This window comes from Rhinolophus ferrumequinum, chromosome 3 (genome assembly GCF_004115265.2).
Source record: "Rhinolophus ferrumequinum isolate MPI-CBG mRhiFer1 chromosome 3, mRhiFer1_v1.p, whole genome shotgun sequence".
Taxonomy (NCBI): Eukaryota; Metazoa; Chordata; class Mammalia; order Chiroptera; family Rhinolophidae; genus Rhinolophus; species Rhinolophus ferrumequinum.
In genome coordinates this window covers 77,292,420-77,311,113 of record NC_046286.1, presented here as the reverse complement: position 1 = coordinate 77,311,113, position 18,694 = coordinate 77,292,420, and the positions used below count along the sequence as shown (strand labels likewise).

At 35.6% G+C, this 18,694-nt stretch overlaps 1 protein-coding gene across 2 annotated transcripts in view; it reads right to left on the bottom strand.

Moving 5' to 3' along the window:
- Positions 1-18,694, bottom strand: part of LAMA2 (laminin subunit alpha 2) — a 527,500-nt gene that overhangs the window by 91,371 nt on the left and 417,435 nt on the right. For both annotated transcript variants that reach the window (XM_033102537.1, XM_033102538.1), the window contains exons 36-40: positions 14,581-14,743; positions 13,087-13,297; positions 6,268-6,384; positions 5,403-5,566; positions 3,951-4,089 (exon numbers count right to left, since the gene is read on the bottom strand). In XM_033102537.1, the coding sequence (XP_032958428.1) occupies positions 3,951-4,089; positions 5,403-5,566; positions 6,268-6,384; positions 13,087-13,297; positions 14,581-14,743 (794 nt within the window). The remainder of the gene's footprint in view (positions 1-3,950; positions 4,090-5,402; positions 5,567-6,267; positions 6,385-13,086; positions 13,298-14,580; positions 14,744-18,694) is intronic.

Genomic DNA, 18,694 nt, shown 5'->3' with positions numbered 1-18,694 from the left:
ATAAGAAGTCAAAATTACTTTCTGAATGACTTTCAAGTAACAGATGAAAGAATAAAATACAAGATGTATGGGAGTTAAAGTTTATAATTTGATTGACACTATATTTTATCGGGCTTTTTGAATATAATATGTACATTGCTAATATTTGCCCAATCCTTTATGTAGGAAATAAAAACTCAAAAATGACCTTGACAGAATTCCTTATGTATTTTGGTTCATCCAATTACACAAAGCAAATATTAAATAAGACAGACTAAAGAGAATACACGACCACATTTCTAAACAAACACTCATTAGAAATGCCTTAATGTTTAATCACATTATTGCAAGATTCACAGTGTTTAAGTATATGATTTATTGACCAATAGCAGTGGTGTCTAAAGAATTTTGCTACTATAAGGACTCAAAAACTAATAAAGAAAAATAAATTATTATGAATGATATTAAAAATATTAAAGGGAAGAATAATAATAGAAAGGAAAAGAACATTTATAATAAAGGAAAATAATAAATTATGTAGGTAAAAGTTGGAAAGCATTAATTTTATTAGCATGACAAGTAACAAAAATATAAATGATTATTGCGCATTTGAGGGCAAGTTAGAATTCTATTTATCACCCTGTGTACTGTGTTTCAAAATGCCATTTACACATTAAGTACATTAAATATGTGGTTAAAATTTTTAAAGAGAAAATTGCAAATGTGGGCATGCTTAGTACCTTATAATTATCAATAAGTAGTTCATAAGCACCTCTTATAAGCACTCAAACTGTGTCAACAGTAAGAGTAAAATATAATCTTATGTAACTGAAGATTGAACATTAAATTTGATTTAAAAATTAAGTTTTAAGCTCTGGGGACTATACTATAGAAATTAAGCCAAGGGACACATCAGGATAGACTGTACAATGTGCTTAATTTGAAGACAGATCTTCTAATTCCCAAATTCTGACCTGCTATCTTCTCCCGTTTGATTTCAGAAATTCCAGTACACCATTAGAACCTAATTCTGGGCAATTGAAAAAAAAAAATCCCACATGACATCTACATTTAAGCAGATATTCAGACATTATCTCAAACTAAATAGGGGAAGTACTTTTATTTTTTTATTGACATTTTCTTCTCTATTCAACTTTCCTATCTCTCATGGAAATATAAATATCTTGTCATTTCTGAAAATCTAGGGCATACTAGCCCTTCTAGATTCTACAATCAGTGTTTGGAGATAGGAGGCAGCAATCTACATTTATATAGCTACACACCAGCTATTACCTATGTGAAAAACATGAAATGTTGTGCATCAAAGAGCGGGAGTGAAATACTCAGGGGGTCCTTTGTAGTTGGTTATCCATGTTTCAGTCCCCTGGGGTCTACTGTCCACTTAAATTTTTATTCTGAAGACATTCGTTTCTGGGAAAAGGAAGTAGAAATAAAACAAAACACTACAGTCACCAAGTAGTGAAACGGGAGCATCAGGCTATGGGAGCAGGATGTAGACAGCAGAGGCCCACGAGGCTGGGGCTGTTCAGTTCATGTCTCACCCAGTGTTTACGCTGAGGGACAATGGAACTGGCCAGGGCACTGCTCACCACACTCTGCTCCCTGGCATATCCCACCCAGTGGGGCATCTTTTCCTACTTTCCCAGTGACTACGTGGGCTAGTGGAGGGCCTAAACATATTCTTCTCATGAGGAAGCAAAATAGGAAGAAAACAGAAGGCACCTCAGAAATGTGATTATTTAATTTAAAATTTGAATTTTGAGCAGAAGAATGATTGTTTTTCAGAAAACTGTACCAAGAGACTAAATGAAATGGAGTAACAGTGCAGGAGAGACCAGTGGCTATGATGGAATAAAGAGAAGAAGATAAAAGAAAGCCTATGAATTCAGCAGAAGACTCTTCACTTTAGCAGGGCGGCACCCTTCTGTAACCACACCAACACAGGTCTTCAGTTACTTGCTCCCCTTCAGTGCTTGGCACTTATTGTACCCTCACCTTGCTCAGTGGGTATAAGCCAGGAAGGAGGGGCACAGAATCTGAAGAAGACCAGATCTCAGAACCAACAGGTAAGGGAGAGGATGCGAGGCAGTCATGAGAATACAAATGGATAATTCACTGCAAGTCATTTTCTGGCACAGAGAGCCCCCACTCCTTCCCTCTTGCACAGAGCACCTGTCAACCAGAACCAAGTGCCCCAGCCTTTCCCCACTAAAAACATCACTTTCTGGGACAAATCCGTCTTCTTTGTGTTTGCTGTTAGCCATTTAATAAATCAGTGATCCTCTTTAGCACTTATTTTGTATACTTTTTCAGAAATTTAATTATTTTTTACACGTTGTATGGAAAGAGAGAAGAAATCATGATAACAAGGTAATACATTATCATTCATCCTAGCTCTATGTTTGAGGTTAGCTAGCCTATCATGCATGAGCATCGGTGGTGAGAAAAAGCACACATTTCATGTCAGCATAAAATCGAGTCTCCTAAGTGTAAAGTGATAGTATTAAATTTGTGTGAAATTAACAGCTCTTTAACATAAAATACTAGAAGTTTATAAGAATAAAGCAAAGATAGCAGTGAGATTTTTCTGTTGGTACAAAATATTGTAAATAGGCATGAAAGATGTCAACTAGAATTATATTCATTCATTCAGCATTTCATTCAATTGCGAGTACCTACTACTGGCCCGGAACTGACTGGATGCTGAAAAATGGTCACCCAATAAAACATAGATCAGATGAAAATGGTGAACTTAGACCGTAGGGTCTTTAAAATAGAAAATTATCTATGAGAAGATGGATAAAGAATTTAGTTTAGATTTTAAAAGTAGGTTTGTTTTGAAAGGATTACTAAGCATAGAGAAAGTACCGCAATAACTGTTATCACTATTTTGAATAAGAACAAAAGAGAACATGGCTTTAGTAGAGTTCATTTCAGATAGACCAGAACAGTAATAATTGCTGATGGAATATGATGTTTTTATTACGACCACAAAATAAACCCTCTAAGATTGTGGTGGATATAAAAAATATCCTGGAGATCCAAGTAAGTATTTGTGCCCAATACCAAAGGAAAAAAACAAAAAACAAAACTGATCTGTTTCTTCAACACCAATTATTTATGCATATTTCTTTACAGTCAAATGTTGAATCAAGTTATTTTTTTCCTGAAATTCTGATGTATTTGGGAGATTCTGTGTGAAACCAAAGGAGTAAATGATGGTTCTCAATGTTTTAACTCACTATGTGATTCCTATGAAGTGTTTTTTGACCGAAAACAGTATTATCAAGGTTTATCACATAACTTACAAAATGTTGTTACATGTAAAAGATGAAGATTTGTCAATATTGAAGATACATCAGTAATGTGCTATACTTGGAATCCCAAGTCTACAATATTAGTTCCAAATTTACTTTGAACAATGACAGCAGCCAAAGGTTGCTTTGAAGGCAAAGGTTTTAATTGATAAAAATAGTATAAATATTAATAGCTTAGAACGATATGATCTGATGTGTTTTGTAACACTTTATAGTCAAACTTCACATATAACAAATTTATGTGCAATTATAAGGAATGGTGTTAATTTTCAAGGCACTTTCTTTCTGATGACATTTAGAATAATAGTGATAAATCTTCCTGCCCAGAAAGAATCTTTTGTTTGACTATTTTTTTCTTCTGCGAGTTGGAGCAACAAACCTTGGCATCTGTGATAATTTCAAGACCCTTATCAGTAGTGGTAAGTAATGGGTGACTGAGAAGAATTCTGCTGTGATTATAGTACACTGAGTTTATTTTGGATAACATTTAAAAGGAGCCTTTGAAAATAATTCAAAACAAATTTTCTAACTTAAGATTTTCCAGAGCTCATTTAAATTTGGGAAATTTAGTGCAGGTACTTATTCAAGCAGATGGATCTCCATTCGCAGTACATAACACTGTTTGTTTCTTACCAGTTTTGTAGCTTCATGTGCAAGACCTTTGGCTTCTTTGGCAATTTTCTCAGCTTCATCAATATAGTCCTTAATATTGCTGTAAGCTTTGAAGGCTGCAGTGGCATTGAAGGAGATGTTTTTAGCCTCATCAAGGATTCTGTTTGATTTACCAAAAAAAGAACATCAGAGTAATAGATACTTAATGAAGAACATCCTGCTTATAATAAATACGGCTTCCAAATAAGTATGACCAATATAATTATGATAATTGCATATCATAGTGAGCTATCTATTTACTGTACTATGTTGTAGTTTTCAATTTAAACTCATTTTCCTAAATAATTCAGCTATGAAATACTACTAACATATCATTAAATACCCATAGCATCCCTCCAAAGCTTCTGCAACCACGTGTATCATAGAAGTGTGTGCAGTAAGATCCTTTATGTCATCTGTGAAGCATGTGACACATTTCAGAGCACTCGTACCACATTGCGAGAATGAATTTCACAAAGATAGCTCTAGGCTAGGTGCATTTCCCAAGTGAGGATAAATGAATCTCAAGGTGAAATAGCTTGTCTCAGGCCACATGTCCAACATGTCGCTATTTAAGGACTCGGAGCCAGCATCTGACTTCCAGCTTACTGTTCCATCTACTAGCCTTCATGCTAAGTTGGCAAAAGTTTGTTATGAAATGAACTGTACATGCATCATGCCCAAGGTCTTCAAACATCAATATTTTCCTTTGTATCAATGAGTATTACATATTGGAACAGAACTTTATACATGTCATATATTAAATACAGATTTCTTTGGGAAATTTAGTCTTGGGTCTAATTGTACCTATATAATTACACAGAAGGCATACCAGTTATACCTTGAAGGCTATTCATAAGTCAAATACACCTAACCACTTGCCCCTTCCTCCTCTGACCCGTGTAAGAATCCCAACTATAGTGAGGTATTATTTCACAGATGAATATATAGCATGTCCCCGGAGTTTGAAAAAAAAGAACAAAAAAACAACAGACTTAAATACTATGTATGGGGCCACATTTTCTCAGGCCACCCTATAATCAAAACAATAAATAGTTTTGATCCCATTAAAAATATAAAACTAAAATGTGAAGTGGAATGTGTGTTTATGCATTATTATTTAAAATGCTAATAAGGCAACCACTGTGCTCTCTAATAATGAACAAAAACCATTTTTTTTCTAAGTGTAGCCTAGGGCTATGTTCACTCCCTACCAAGACATATTTGAATCCACCTTGAACTCATACTTTTGATGCCGCTCCAGAGCCTTGCCCAAACCCTTCTAATTAGACTCTTCCACAGAGAGACCATGTAGTGCGTATGTTCACAATTTCAGCAATCAAGATTTGAAAGTGATTCTCTACCATTTCTGTTCATCAAAACTTTTGGACAATTGTCAAGACGCATAGACATTTCCAACAACAAATGAAATACCCGTCAAGGACAGCCGATGAGTCATTCAGCTGAGCCGCGTGGCCCTCAGCCTGGGACACCCTCTCAGCAAGGTTCCTGTCTTTTATTTCTTGGGAGAGGTCATCTATTTTATCTTTCAGCTCCTCAGACATGGGTGGCAATTTAGTTTGAATGTCTTCAACATACTGTCATGGATAGAAGAGGGAATTTTCAGTAACTGGATGCAAGCCTCCTCTCATTTACTAACCTCTCTCTGAGACATAATTACACATTCTTAGTTTTCTCTGAAACTTCAAATTTACTAACATAGCAAAAAGAGAATACAGAATAAAAGCTGTTATTTAATGAAAGAAATTGGGAAATACGCGTATATGAAGCCAATTTAACCAAGAAGAACCTATCTTTAAAAACATGCTAATTCATAGGTATAAATGCATAAATAATTGTTATTAAGCTCTTTTAGACCAATTATGCTTCTATTACCGTATGTCACAGTGTCTGCTGCATTAGACAGTTTGTTAAGTCTGTTGTCGATTTACATTTCTGTTTTAACTAATGTTATATGAATATTGAAGCAGATTGTGAATGCTGTCCTATGAACAAGAAGTGAGCTTCATCACTGGGGTGGGGAGGGGGAAGTACAGGTTTGTAGGCATGGATGAGTACCCTCACACAGACATTCCTGTTTATTGGAAGAGCAATATGAGGTCTAACTGTTGCCCCTAGGTGGGCACGGTCACAATAGAATAAGGCAAAATCAATTTCACACCCTCAAGAAAACAAATTAGTATGTGCTTACATTACTGAGGTTTCTCATTGGTTCCCATGTATGAAAGCCTATGTCCTTATCATCTTGTTTTGACTTTGGGTTTGATCCAATACTCACGTCTATGACTGAGTTGATTTCATTTGCGAGACGGTTGGCTTCATCAAGTATATCATTGCCTTCTTTTAAAGTGTTCTCAGTTTGCCGTTTGCCGCTTTCAATAGCCTCTTTCTTTTTCTGTAGTAAAGTATGAACAAAACATCAAAATGCCTTTGGGTAAAACCCTACCCAGCCCTGTATTCCCGACTTCTCTGAGCTGTCTGAACAAAAGCGTAACCAACAAGGTATGTCATATTGACAGCAAGGCTAGATGAGAGTAATATAAGCTATTCAGCCAGTCCTCCAAGAGTTATTGTATTTAGATGCTTGTAGAGGTACTTTCTTCATCCCACTGTGAGTCATCCAAGAGAAGAAAAGTTATGTGATGGTAGTTGAGGAATTAAAAACTATTTTTAAAGTAAGATGAACATCCATTTTTAAACTAAAATGTGAATGCTGACTATGTATGACTGAACATGTGGTAATACACTAAATGACATCAGAACTAGATGTTGAATTCCAGAATGTATGTCCAAATGAGTATTTGGTGAGTATAAACATAGGCAGGTTTATTCTATGGGAGTTATGTAAAAAATGGAAAAAATAGGATGTTTAAAGGAACTTCGGGGAAATACTTTTCAAAAAAAAGAGAAACTATCACATGGAAGAATAAACTTAATAGACTGTTACATAAGAAGAGAACAGACTCTGAATTTTCTTTGAAACTGATAGCTTGTCTAAGAACTACATGAAACTCATTTCTAGCCTAGGAGAGTAAAATCATCAATAGAGAAATAATACTGTTTCTTTATTCGGAATATAATTTTGCCTATTTTATTTCTTTTTACTTCTGACTCATTTGTATTCTTCCAATCACCTTTTCACCCGTGAATTTAATTGTATCAATTACATTTTTAATTCTCTGTTATTTATGTTTTTATATAAATAATAATGCTACTTTATATAATCATTTCAATCTCCATATATGCCAGGTAGTTTATAAACTTTTCTCATGTTTAACTCTACAATAACTCTATGGAACCTGTGTTTATCACCTTTTAAAAGAATGGGAAAGTGAACAAGTTCAGCGATTTACCCAAGGTCACAGTGAATACTATGTAGTTAGGATTTGAGTCCTGTCTGCTTAATGACAGAGCCTGCGTCTTAAGCTGAGAAAACACTGACTCTCCTATTGTAGAAATCACATTTCTTATTTGCACTGGGATAGCACTAATTTCATCCCCTTCTTTTCCTGCCTCTTCTCCAACAACTTCAATGTGCTGCCAGGTGTTTATACATGTATCTATATCTATGTATCTTGTTCCTGCCTCTGAGCCTTTACACTTGCAGTTCTCTCCACCATGCGCTTTTCCCCAGTCCTCTATCTTACTTCCTCCTCCATTCTCTGCTCATGGTCACTTCTCAGATCACCTATCTAAAATAACACTTATTTTCATCCCAATTATTTTCTATATACTAGAGTACAATGACTACAAACTAGATTCTGGCAACAGCCTGCCTGGACTGGGATCCCAGCTCTGCCTACTCACAAGCTATGAAATCTGGGGCAAGTAATTCAGCCTCTTCGTGTGAAATACTTAGTCCCTTGCTACTCAAAATGTGGATCATTGACCAGTGACGTCAACATAGCCTGGAAGCGTGTTAGCAATATGCAATCTCAAAGCCTTTTTTGGAACTATCAACCCCGAATCTGCATTTTACAACAACCCCCATGATATCCACAGTAAAATTTGAGAAGAACCGGCTTAGAATACTGCCTTAGAACACAGTAACAGGATGTAATTGTCGACTATTTTAAATATCTTACTTTGTTCCTCTTCTTAGCACTCATTTTTCTAAGTTATATTCTGTTGGGTGGCCTTAAACCATATAAACGGAGATAACATTATTTTATTTTTTGCACAAATTGAACCATCTTGATTACTTCTTCAGGGAGTTACTAAAAGCACATGCCATTTAATAAAAATTAGTGACCAATTCATCACAAAATGCATCACAAAATTCTGGAAATGCACAGCCCATTGAAGTATGTAGCTGATGAAGGATAATACATTGAATGCATCATGCAATGTCATTGAACATATCGCTTATTACGTATGTCAGCCCATGCTTCAGAGTTTATGGCCTGATTATATACTATTTATTTATTGCTTTAGTGAATATCTCCCTCAATATCCATAAAAACAGTTTTATACATCATTGTATCTCCAATATGAGAAGAGTTTCCTGAATAAATATTTTTGCATTACTAAATGAAATGAGAGTCCATTCCTGAGACTTGCACTGGTGACACTTGGCTCATCAGCTACTCCCATCACTGGCTAATGCAGAGGAAATTTCAAATATGTCATTCCCTCTTCAGGGACAAAAAAATATAGGGTTAGTCTTGATGCTCTTGATTACCAGTCATGTTTTATTTTTCAAGAGTCTGTTTCACATAACTTCCAGTTTTAGCCAATAGATTTTGAATGAACTGATTTAATGTTATACCATATACAGGTATTCAAGAAGTTTTTTCAACATGGCTTGTTTGTATTAATGAATCAAGTAATTTAAAATGCTGTACCAATATTGTACCAAAATTGATACAATGCTGTATCAATACAAGGGAGAATATTTCCACACATATATTAAGTGAAGAGCTACATACATTCTGGTTTCAATTAAGTAGTGAGTTAGAATCTTTTTATCAAAGCTCTATTCAAGTTACTTTAGGGGACCGATTGCTATGCAATACCAAAATGTATTCTTTATCATACTAAAGCAGAAATAATGATCAAGAGATTAAGGAGATTTCAGAGGTGGCTAATTTTCACATTAGACGCTGATAAAATTTAGCTTTGAATCAACGAAAGATGGAGATTTGGAGCTCCCAAATATTAATAAAAGTATACACAAAACATGTATTTCTGTTTGTTTGATGGCACTTTATTTATTTGTTAAAAAAAAATGTTCTGTTCTGTCTTAGGCCCTGGGGATAGAGTGAACAGAAGATATGCTCCTCATGGCTTGTCTGGATTAGGGAGAAAAAGAATAAGTAAATTAATGTACAGTTTTAAGTAATGATGAGTGATATAAAGTTAAATAAAGGAGGGAATGAATAGAGAATGATATAGGATATAAAATTCCTAAGGTAGGAAGCTTTGGGTGTTTGAGGAACAGAAAGGAGGCCCACGTATAGAAAATTATTCTCCGAAAGTATGTTGTAAGCATAAGTAAGTGATTCTGTTTGGATACCAAAGTTGATTATATTTCTATTTTTGACATCTCATTAGATCTTAATTCATTCCAGAGCTCTGTAAGTATAACACATTGTGTGTGTGTGTAGGGAAATTAAAAACCTGCCAAAACGACCTTCCTGTCTTTTATCTAGCATCTCACTCTTCACTTTCTTCACAATCCTTCCTTTGATAAGGTTATAATGGTAGATTTGGAGACTGTCTGTTCAATACATGCTCCCTTGCTTAACTGAATTGCTCATCTTCTCTTTGCCCATTGGCCCGGAGTTCCTTCTGCCTTCTCTTCATTGCTGGAAATGCCCTTCTGGTGCTGCTGGCTTCTAGAAGGCCGCATTCAAAGCCTCCTATGATCTGACTCCAAATACTGTTTCCTATCTTTTGCTACAGACTTTTATGTAGCTTATGAATGAGTTTTACGGCTCTATTTGACATTTCCTAAGATCACCTTATACTTTGTGAACTCTGTGTTTAGCCTCATGCTGCTCCATCATTTCTGTGAATCTTTTGCTGATTCTCCCAAACCATATTAATCACAGGATTACATATAGTGAAAGGTTAATGCCTGAATTTTTAGGAGACAGTAAGTTTTATGAGGCCAGGCCAGGAATTATTCCAATTCAACCTCAAACTTCCATGATATGGTAGGTGTCTGACAGACATTTAAATATTATCCCATTATACTTTCCTGCCTCATATCACACTATTTTCCAATATGAAACCAATTCTCCAGTTTACACAAACCCCTCATAAGTCCCAAAATGTAATTTTAATCCATGATTCCAGTATTTCATTTGCATCCAATAGCTTGCAGGGTTAAAATAAAATTCCTTACTTTAATCTCAGAATGCAATTCTCTTAAAACTCAAGGCCTGAATCCTCTCTATCTTTGCTGGCTTTCCAACCCCTCACTTGTTCACTTCTTCATTCCAATCCTATTAAATTTTCCCCAAAATGTCTTACTTTTCTTTCCCTTGTGTCTTGGCAGGTGTTTTCCCCTAACTTCCGGAATGTCCTTCCTCTTCTATTTTGACTAGCTAGTGCCCACACTTCAAGACATAACACATGTGTCAGGTCCTCTGTGAAGCCCATCCTGAACCCAGGGGTGATTTAGATGCCCTTCCTTTGCTTGCCTCTGTAATTACTCTAGTGTACAGAATGGTTTATTCGTGTGTGCCTCCCACTAAATACAAGTCACCTAAAGTCATCAGCAATGTTTTATTGTTAATATTAATGGTTCTCAAACTTAAGGCAGCATCTGAATAACTGGAGATATTTTTAGAACACTGATTGCTTGGCCCCACTCTCAGTTTCTGAGTTGACAGTTTAGGGTGGGGCCTGAGAATTTTCATTTTTAATAAGTTTCTGGGTGATGCCAATGTTATTATTCCAAGGACCACACCATGAAGATCAACCCTCACCCCCCACCCTAGATTCAGGTGAAATTATCAATTTTGTGTTTACAGGGACTTGATAAATGTTAATAATAAAAATTATATGCTTACCTCCTTAAAAATATACAAAAAAATTATTTGAGTTGGGCCTTAATTATATCACATTCTTGGTGGAAACACGTACAATGAAGGTATTTATTAAAAAAAACCCTCATTATTCAATCAAATGGATACAATGTATCAATTGTTCTTAAACCTGTATGCACATCAGATTAACCCAGAGAGAATTTTGGCATACGGACTCTGGTCCCCACCCCAAACCAACCAACTCAGACTCTGGGGGAGAGCCCAGGGAACACGCCTGTTTAACAAACTCTCCAGGTGATTTTTTTAGCCCATCTAGTACCAACCTTGGTAATCAACTTCAACCTTGGGGAACAACTTTAAATAAGCTGTGCCTTACTCACGTTAATCAGTTTATTTACTCCAGTAAGTTTTACTTAAGCATGGCATCGCAAATGAAAATCTGGAAAGGACTACTTAGAACTTTAATACGGACTACATAAACTCTGGGCATCTTTAGGGGGGGTCCCAAGAATGACGACATCTAGTTTTAAACATCACTAAAAAGAAGGAATAGCCGAATGCGCCATTTCCTGTGCCATCATAACTCTTCTTGAAATACTTCCCAGATGCTTATTATACTTTCTACATAGATAATTTTAATTTCTTACACTGTTGCCATAAAATGAAGAGGTGAACCTCCAGGTAAGTTATACCACTGGTGTGTAACCTAGCAAGATGAATCATGTTGAAGCCTATGACATGACAACGGCCCAGCATCCTGCCTCACGGGATGGTGCTTTTTCTTTAATTTTGCCAGCATATCAACAGACTCCAAATTGGTTCAGATTAGACATATTGAAGAAAAAATTAGTCTCTTCAATCTTCGATCAAAATGACAAGGCTAAGTCTCAGAAAAAAAATACTTAAAAATTAATTTGTCCTCTTCTTAATCCAAAGAAAAATGAAAAGTAACAAGTAGAAAAAAAATCTAGATTCATCTTATTCAACTGTCATTCCACAAACATATTTGAAAGCATAATATATGCCAGGGAGTGTTCAGTTATAGTTGAAGGTGAGATTATATGTTAAAAGAGATATAGGTCTGCTGCTGTTTTCATATCTGTTGGGGTTAAATACTTTTAAATTATTTTGAAAACAGCAAAGGTAAGTACGTTTGAGGAGGAAAGTTGTTTTCTAAACATCAGATACAGGTTTGGGCCATCATTAGTGCTGAATTTACATTTGGAAAAAGTGATCAATTTGTCATGTTAAGTATTGAGACAGAGTTTGAGATGACGAGAAAGAGAGAGAGAGAGAGAGAGAGAGAGAGAGAGAGAGAGAGAGAGAGAGAGAGAAATGTGGACAAATCTGTTTTAGTTCCAACCTCGTGAGCACTCTGACAAAGGCAGAGGCTGCCAATCAATTCTTGAGGAGAGAAGTACCTCTTGTCTGTGAGGAAAAGGAGGGAAAAATAACTCAGACTTGATCTATTCATGTTAGTCCCTTTTAAAATATCATTTACATAGAATGCATGGCAAAGAAAAAGAGAACCAAATCTTTCCAAGCTCTGGTCTTTCAATGAACTGTTCCTTATGTGTCCAGATTTTATTAGAATATATTTGGCACTTCTGGGATTTATGACAGTCATTTCCAAAACATTTGGGTAGGTTGGGTAGATTATAAAATCATAATATTAGTACTTGAGGATACCCTGGGTGTGCTCTAGTATCATGCTTTCCTATAGTTGGGGGACTGATGCTTAGAGAAATTAATTGACTTGCCCAAGCTTTTATTTCTGCTTAGTGCAACAGTTATTATTAAGACCAAGTTCTTGGACTCCCAGTAAAGAGCTCCTTCCACTGTGCCACAATGTTTTTAAAAATCTTCAGTACTTTAGAAGTAAACTTTTAAAATTTTTATTTGGTTTTATGGGCAATGGCCATTGATTAAAAATGAAAGATCATACCCTGTTCTGCTTCTTAGAAGTCTCCTTTCAGAGTCGTCATTCTTGATCTTGTAAATGTGCATCCACTTGACTTAGCCAGCCATGGTCACCCCCCGCCCCCACCCGCCGCCTGTCACCCACACCCCTAGATTCAGATGAAAGAACCCCTAAGACTCACTTCCAAAGCAGTCATGTTTTTCTGGTTTGCTGTAGATAAGCGATTAGCTTCTTTGATTTTATCTGTGGCTTCTCTCAACAGGTCCCAAGCATCATCAAGCTTGTTTTTGTAGTCTGCCAATTTCTCCCGGAGATCCTTTTCCATTTCTTCATTTTTCTCTCGGGACTCTCCAAACAGCTTCTTCACTTTCTTCAGCAGGCCTTCTGCAGCTCTGCAAACACCCCAGCCCAAAAACACACAATAAGCTCTTGTCACTGGTTCAGGGTTTCTTGGTATTAAAAGGTTATAAAGAGATGCTAACATGAAAACAATGGAAAAATAAGACAGTATTTAAAGAAGACTGAGTATATGCAAAACCAAGTTGAAAACCGACACCTGAAAAGTGGCAAGACCACATACAATTAAAATTAAAGCACAAGAAATCCACATTATTAATGGGTTAATGTAAATTTTCGGTTGGAAAGGATCTCAGGTTATTCTCATAATCTGACTGATGCACTGAGTTTTATGATTTACTTCACACACCAAAATAAAAAGCTACCTGATTTAATATAATGAGATATTTTCTCTTATATTTTAAATATAAAGCATGAATATCTTGATATCTTTGGTTAGAAACTGTGACCAAAACTCTATGGTATTGAAGTGCCAGTATAAAATCATGATTTTTATCTACTTTTCTTTTTCTTCCAACTGAGTGATCTGGGAGTTTCCTGGGTTTAACTTAATAGTTTTCCTAAAGTGATAATATCTGAGTCCTTAAGAAAATGTAACTACTTGAAAAAAAGTAGTTATTGAACTAATAGGCATAATAATCGTCTGAAGTACTTGTCAAAATGTTGCTGGACTTCATCCCTAACTTTTCTAATTCAGTAGGTCCGGGGTGGGGTGTGATAATCTGTATTTCTAACAAGTTCTCAGCTGTTGCCCATGTTGTTACTTTAATATATATATTTAAGTTTAATAACACCATCACTTTGAAGTTAGATGACTGCGAATGTAAAAACGTATTTTTGATTGAGTGTGTGGTCACATGAGTTAATTAGCATCGGTAAAATCCTTATTACCATTCCCAAACTCAAATTCACAACCCTTATTTCAAAGAATTAATCATTTATTATTTGACAACTCTCAGTGTTTCGTGAGATGACAAAATATATGGGATGGCCTGCTAAATACATTTATCGAAAGTAATTTGATTAAAAAAAAAACTTCGATAGCTTAAAAGTCTCTAATACAGGCCATTAATAAAGCATGTGCACTAGCCTAATTATAAAAGGTACTACACTAGAAAAAGATCATTTACTTGATTATTTATATATAGGCAAAAACATGCTTTCAATCCATTTTAGAGCAAGATAAATTATAACTAAGTAAATAAAATAAATAGCAAACAGAGTATCAATGTGACGAAAATTTTAGAAGACTCGAAACAATTTGGAGAGCTCAAGTTACCAAGTTATCAAACGAAAACATAACAGAGCATCTACTCACACCAACTCATCTTCAGCCACTTCTTTCTGTGGATCTAGATTTTTCCTCCTCAATTCTCTCATCATCTGATCAATCTCTTTCTGAAGCTCTTGCAAATTTCTCTCAAAGGCCTTGTCTTGACTTCCTAGAGTTTCATTTAGTTTTATAGCTTTTTCATTTACAGCTGTAGGGGATGAAACAAATTTTGCAAATTAGTAAACAAAAATGCCACATGCAAAAATGCCACATAGCATCTGCTCTTCTGGGACACAGAGTCAGTGAATACAACCATCCTTAGCAAACAGGGAAATGTGACATTATTTCTTCAGATAATATTTCTTTTTGAGGGCATAATTAAAGCACGGCGTTTCTTCCTCAAAAGGAAGAAATATAAAGGGAAAAAAAAGTGGCTCACATCCTTTTCAGGTAATGGGTAAAAATTGAGATACAGCCTAACACTTGGAAGCTGAAAATGTAAGGTCTACATTGTTGACACAATCATATTCAGTCAATTTTAAAATACCGAGTACAGAAATACTACCGGTGGTGTGATACCGAAAACTGAACCTGCCTTTGAACTTCTACACAGTTCTGTGTTCATGTTTTTAGAGAAGTGAGGAAAGGGGCACTAGTCTGGGTACAAACATTATGGATTAGGGCTCAGTGATACCTTCCAGCAATAACATCCATCGTAAGAGTTTGTGCTTATTATTCATTATATGGAGTTTCAAACTGTGCTCTTCAGAAATTTAGGATTCCCTAGGTGCTTCAGGTATTCTACAAACGATGTCTATTCTGCCAAGAATTTCTTTTATAAGTTGGTAATCTGGGGAAATTTTTCATTTGAAACAAGAATGCTATGTCAAATAAAAATTTGAAAAACTGGTGAGCTGAAACATTTTCGCAGTTTTAACATTAGTTTTAGACCAAGTTTTCCTGAGGTGTGTTCTATGGACCATTAATTTAACAAGTTAAAAAGGAGATGTTTTTTTGAACTTTTTTGTCTCCCCAAACCTTACTTCTATAATATTACCTATGAGAATCCCTAGAATGAGGGCTGTGGGTTGGCCAAGTGGCATTTTCTACCATTCAAGGTTGTACCATGAGACCACTTAAGACAAAAAGAATCCTGACAATCCATTTCTATTCTTGGAAACTTTTCTAATTGGCACTGAAAACAGTTGTTCCAAAGATAGAATGAGCAGAGCTCCGGAAACAGGTGCTCATATATGATCCGCCCAAGTGAAGCATCCATGGGGGGGTGTGTCATGATGGGTAAGTACAGTTGTTCTGAAATGGGGTCCCTAAATGAGCAGCATCAACGTCACCTAGCAACTTATTAGAAATTCAGATTCTCAGAACTCACCCCAGGCCTACTGAATCAAAAATTCTGGGAGTGTGGATCAGCAATTTGCATTTTAACAAGTCCTTCAAGAGCTTTAGATGCATGCCAGAGTTTGAGAATCACTGGGTTAGTAGATGGAATTGAGTTTCTATCTCTAATTCTACCCTTTCCAAAATATATGGCCATTCTTAGCCCTCTGGTAGAAATTATTACTCAGGTGCTACATTCCTAGAAGTTAGTGAGAGTGGTTCTTTCTTGGTCAACTGGTTAACAGTCATACCTTGACATATATCAAAGAACCTTTTCAAGATCCCACCCCTGAGTTTTAGTAGGATAGCACCTAGGCTGTGCCATGCTTGTTAAGGAACCACAGTGACCATAAACTGATTGATATGAAAGCTCTTTGACCTAGCAGACTATGTGGGAACCAGGTTAGAATGCTCATGATTAAAACTAAGAAGATTTCTACTTCTTAGACTTTCAGAAAGCAACAGTTGATTTGGTTCTACCTACAATACAACCCTTTGGTCTGAGTTCATACCTGTCTGGACAGTTGATTTTAACCAATTGTAGCATGTAAGCAACCACTGACCTCATTTGCATTCATTTTTTAAAATGAAAGGATAAACCCCACTTTGCAACTTGCGAAAGCTGTATGTTTTTCCTTTATTAAATGGATATATAAATTAGCTCTGATTAGATTTTTTTTTTTTTAAATAATCTGATTTAATTTAGATCCTGGGCTTAGGTGGTATTGAGAAAGAGAGGATTATGAAATACAGCCTCCTCTTTCTCTTGTGGTCTATTCAAAGCTAAACTCCTGCAGAGGAAAGTTTGGTGGGGAAAAAAATGATATCAGGGAGAAAAAAGGAAAAGATGGTTGTGCTTTTTGGAATGCATCACTTCTTTTAAATTAAAGCAATATATAAGCGACTAGAAGAAATTATTAGGGTACACAAAAACTGCTTTAGAAAAATAATACTAATAATACTAATAAAAATAATACTGATAATACTAAGAAAGAAAGCATAATTTTAATAGAAGAGGTCTGATTGTTCTACTGCTTCTATCTACGGAATTTAGAAACTCTCTGAGGACTTTTAACTAAAGATGAATGTGTGAATCTCTGATTCACAGATATACAATATCACTTTAGTATGTTTTCAACAGTATTGAAAATAATTGTAACATAAATATATCTTTTAAAATTGCTTATTTGTTTCTACCTTATTTCTGAGCAAATTTAAAGTAGTGTTAATTTTTTTAAAACAAGATAAAATTAACATAAAAGGAAATGGGAAAAATTAAAACAGAAGTGAATAAGGAGAAATATTAATAGACAAAAAGACATAATGTTCAGTGCGTGGATCCTAAATCTAGCATTAAGCATCTTAGTAGCCAAGGCATAGCGGGGAACAAAAATGGGATACTTAAGAGGTATACAATATCTGTAACATGCAAATAAATTAATTCCTCAGGAGAAGCAAAGCTGTTTTTCATACTGAAGGTGGAAAAAAAAAATCTTCTGTGGGTAAATTTATCATGAATGACAAATACTGTGGTCTGAGAAACAGGAAAAAAGAGTGTCTAGCATTCATTAAGTTCTATTATATGTTAGGAGATATGTACACTAATGTGTATATATATATATATATATATATGTATGTGTGTGTGTATATATATATATATATATATATATATTCACTCACTAATTCTAATATTCATGATCTAATCAGGAGTCATAGCACAGTAGACTTTAAAAATTATAGTGAGTTAAGAAGGTGGGGCTGGGGTGGGAGGAAAGAGGTGTGGCCATAAGAGGGCCGCTGAGGGACCCCTGTGTGGATGGCACAGTCTGTGTCTGGACCGTATCCGTGCCAACAGTCTGGCTATGGTTTCTCACCAGATTCCAAATATGTCACATTGTGGGGAAATTGGAAAAGCCTACATGGGCGCTCTCTGTAGTTTTCCTTACAACTGGTGTGAATCTGTAATTATTATAAAATAAAGAGTTACATAAAACAAACAAACAAACAACCAAAAAAAAAAAAAAACAATGCCTTAGATTAATAGAAGTTGATTTTCTGTAAAGGGTCCATGACTTGTGATGGAAGATAGGATGAGTAAGGTATTCCAGCTATCTGAAAATAAAACTGCCATAGATAATACCAGGCTGAAGCATTCACTTCCCCACAGCCATCTACTGCCACTAATAAAACCTAAAAGTACTTGATGATTATCCACATTATTGTAGTTTTAAAAGGAAAACAAGGGTGTGGATATGTTACACTACCCACTTAAAGCTTTGGGTGAGTTTTGTTTTCTTTTTTTAAAATCCCCCAAACTATCAAGCCTTGTAGTACACATACACATCTCAATCAGGATTTAGTTTAATCTGGCATATCCAAATTTAAATTTTCATGAAATCTTGACAGTTGGCTTAATTCTGCCAAAGTTCTTTCCTAAAGGACTGTGGTTATCATTTTTGTTATCATTTATGTTAGTGCCCGCTAGATGAAAGGAATAGTATTTACATATTCCTCAGGTACAGGATGACAGCTATCCCACATGGCATTTCCATGTGAATTAGAAAAAGGTGCCCCATCTGGACAGACACACAGACTTCCTGACTGATGCACAATTTAGGGAATGGAGACACCTCTGATGATACTGAACCCTTTCCTCTGCTTGATAGAACGTGGATGGTAAGCAAGCTTGGGTTACATACATATTATTCCCTCTCTGCTCCCTGCTGGTGGCTTTTGTGTGGTGCACAAACTCGGTGGTGGA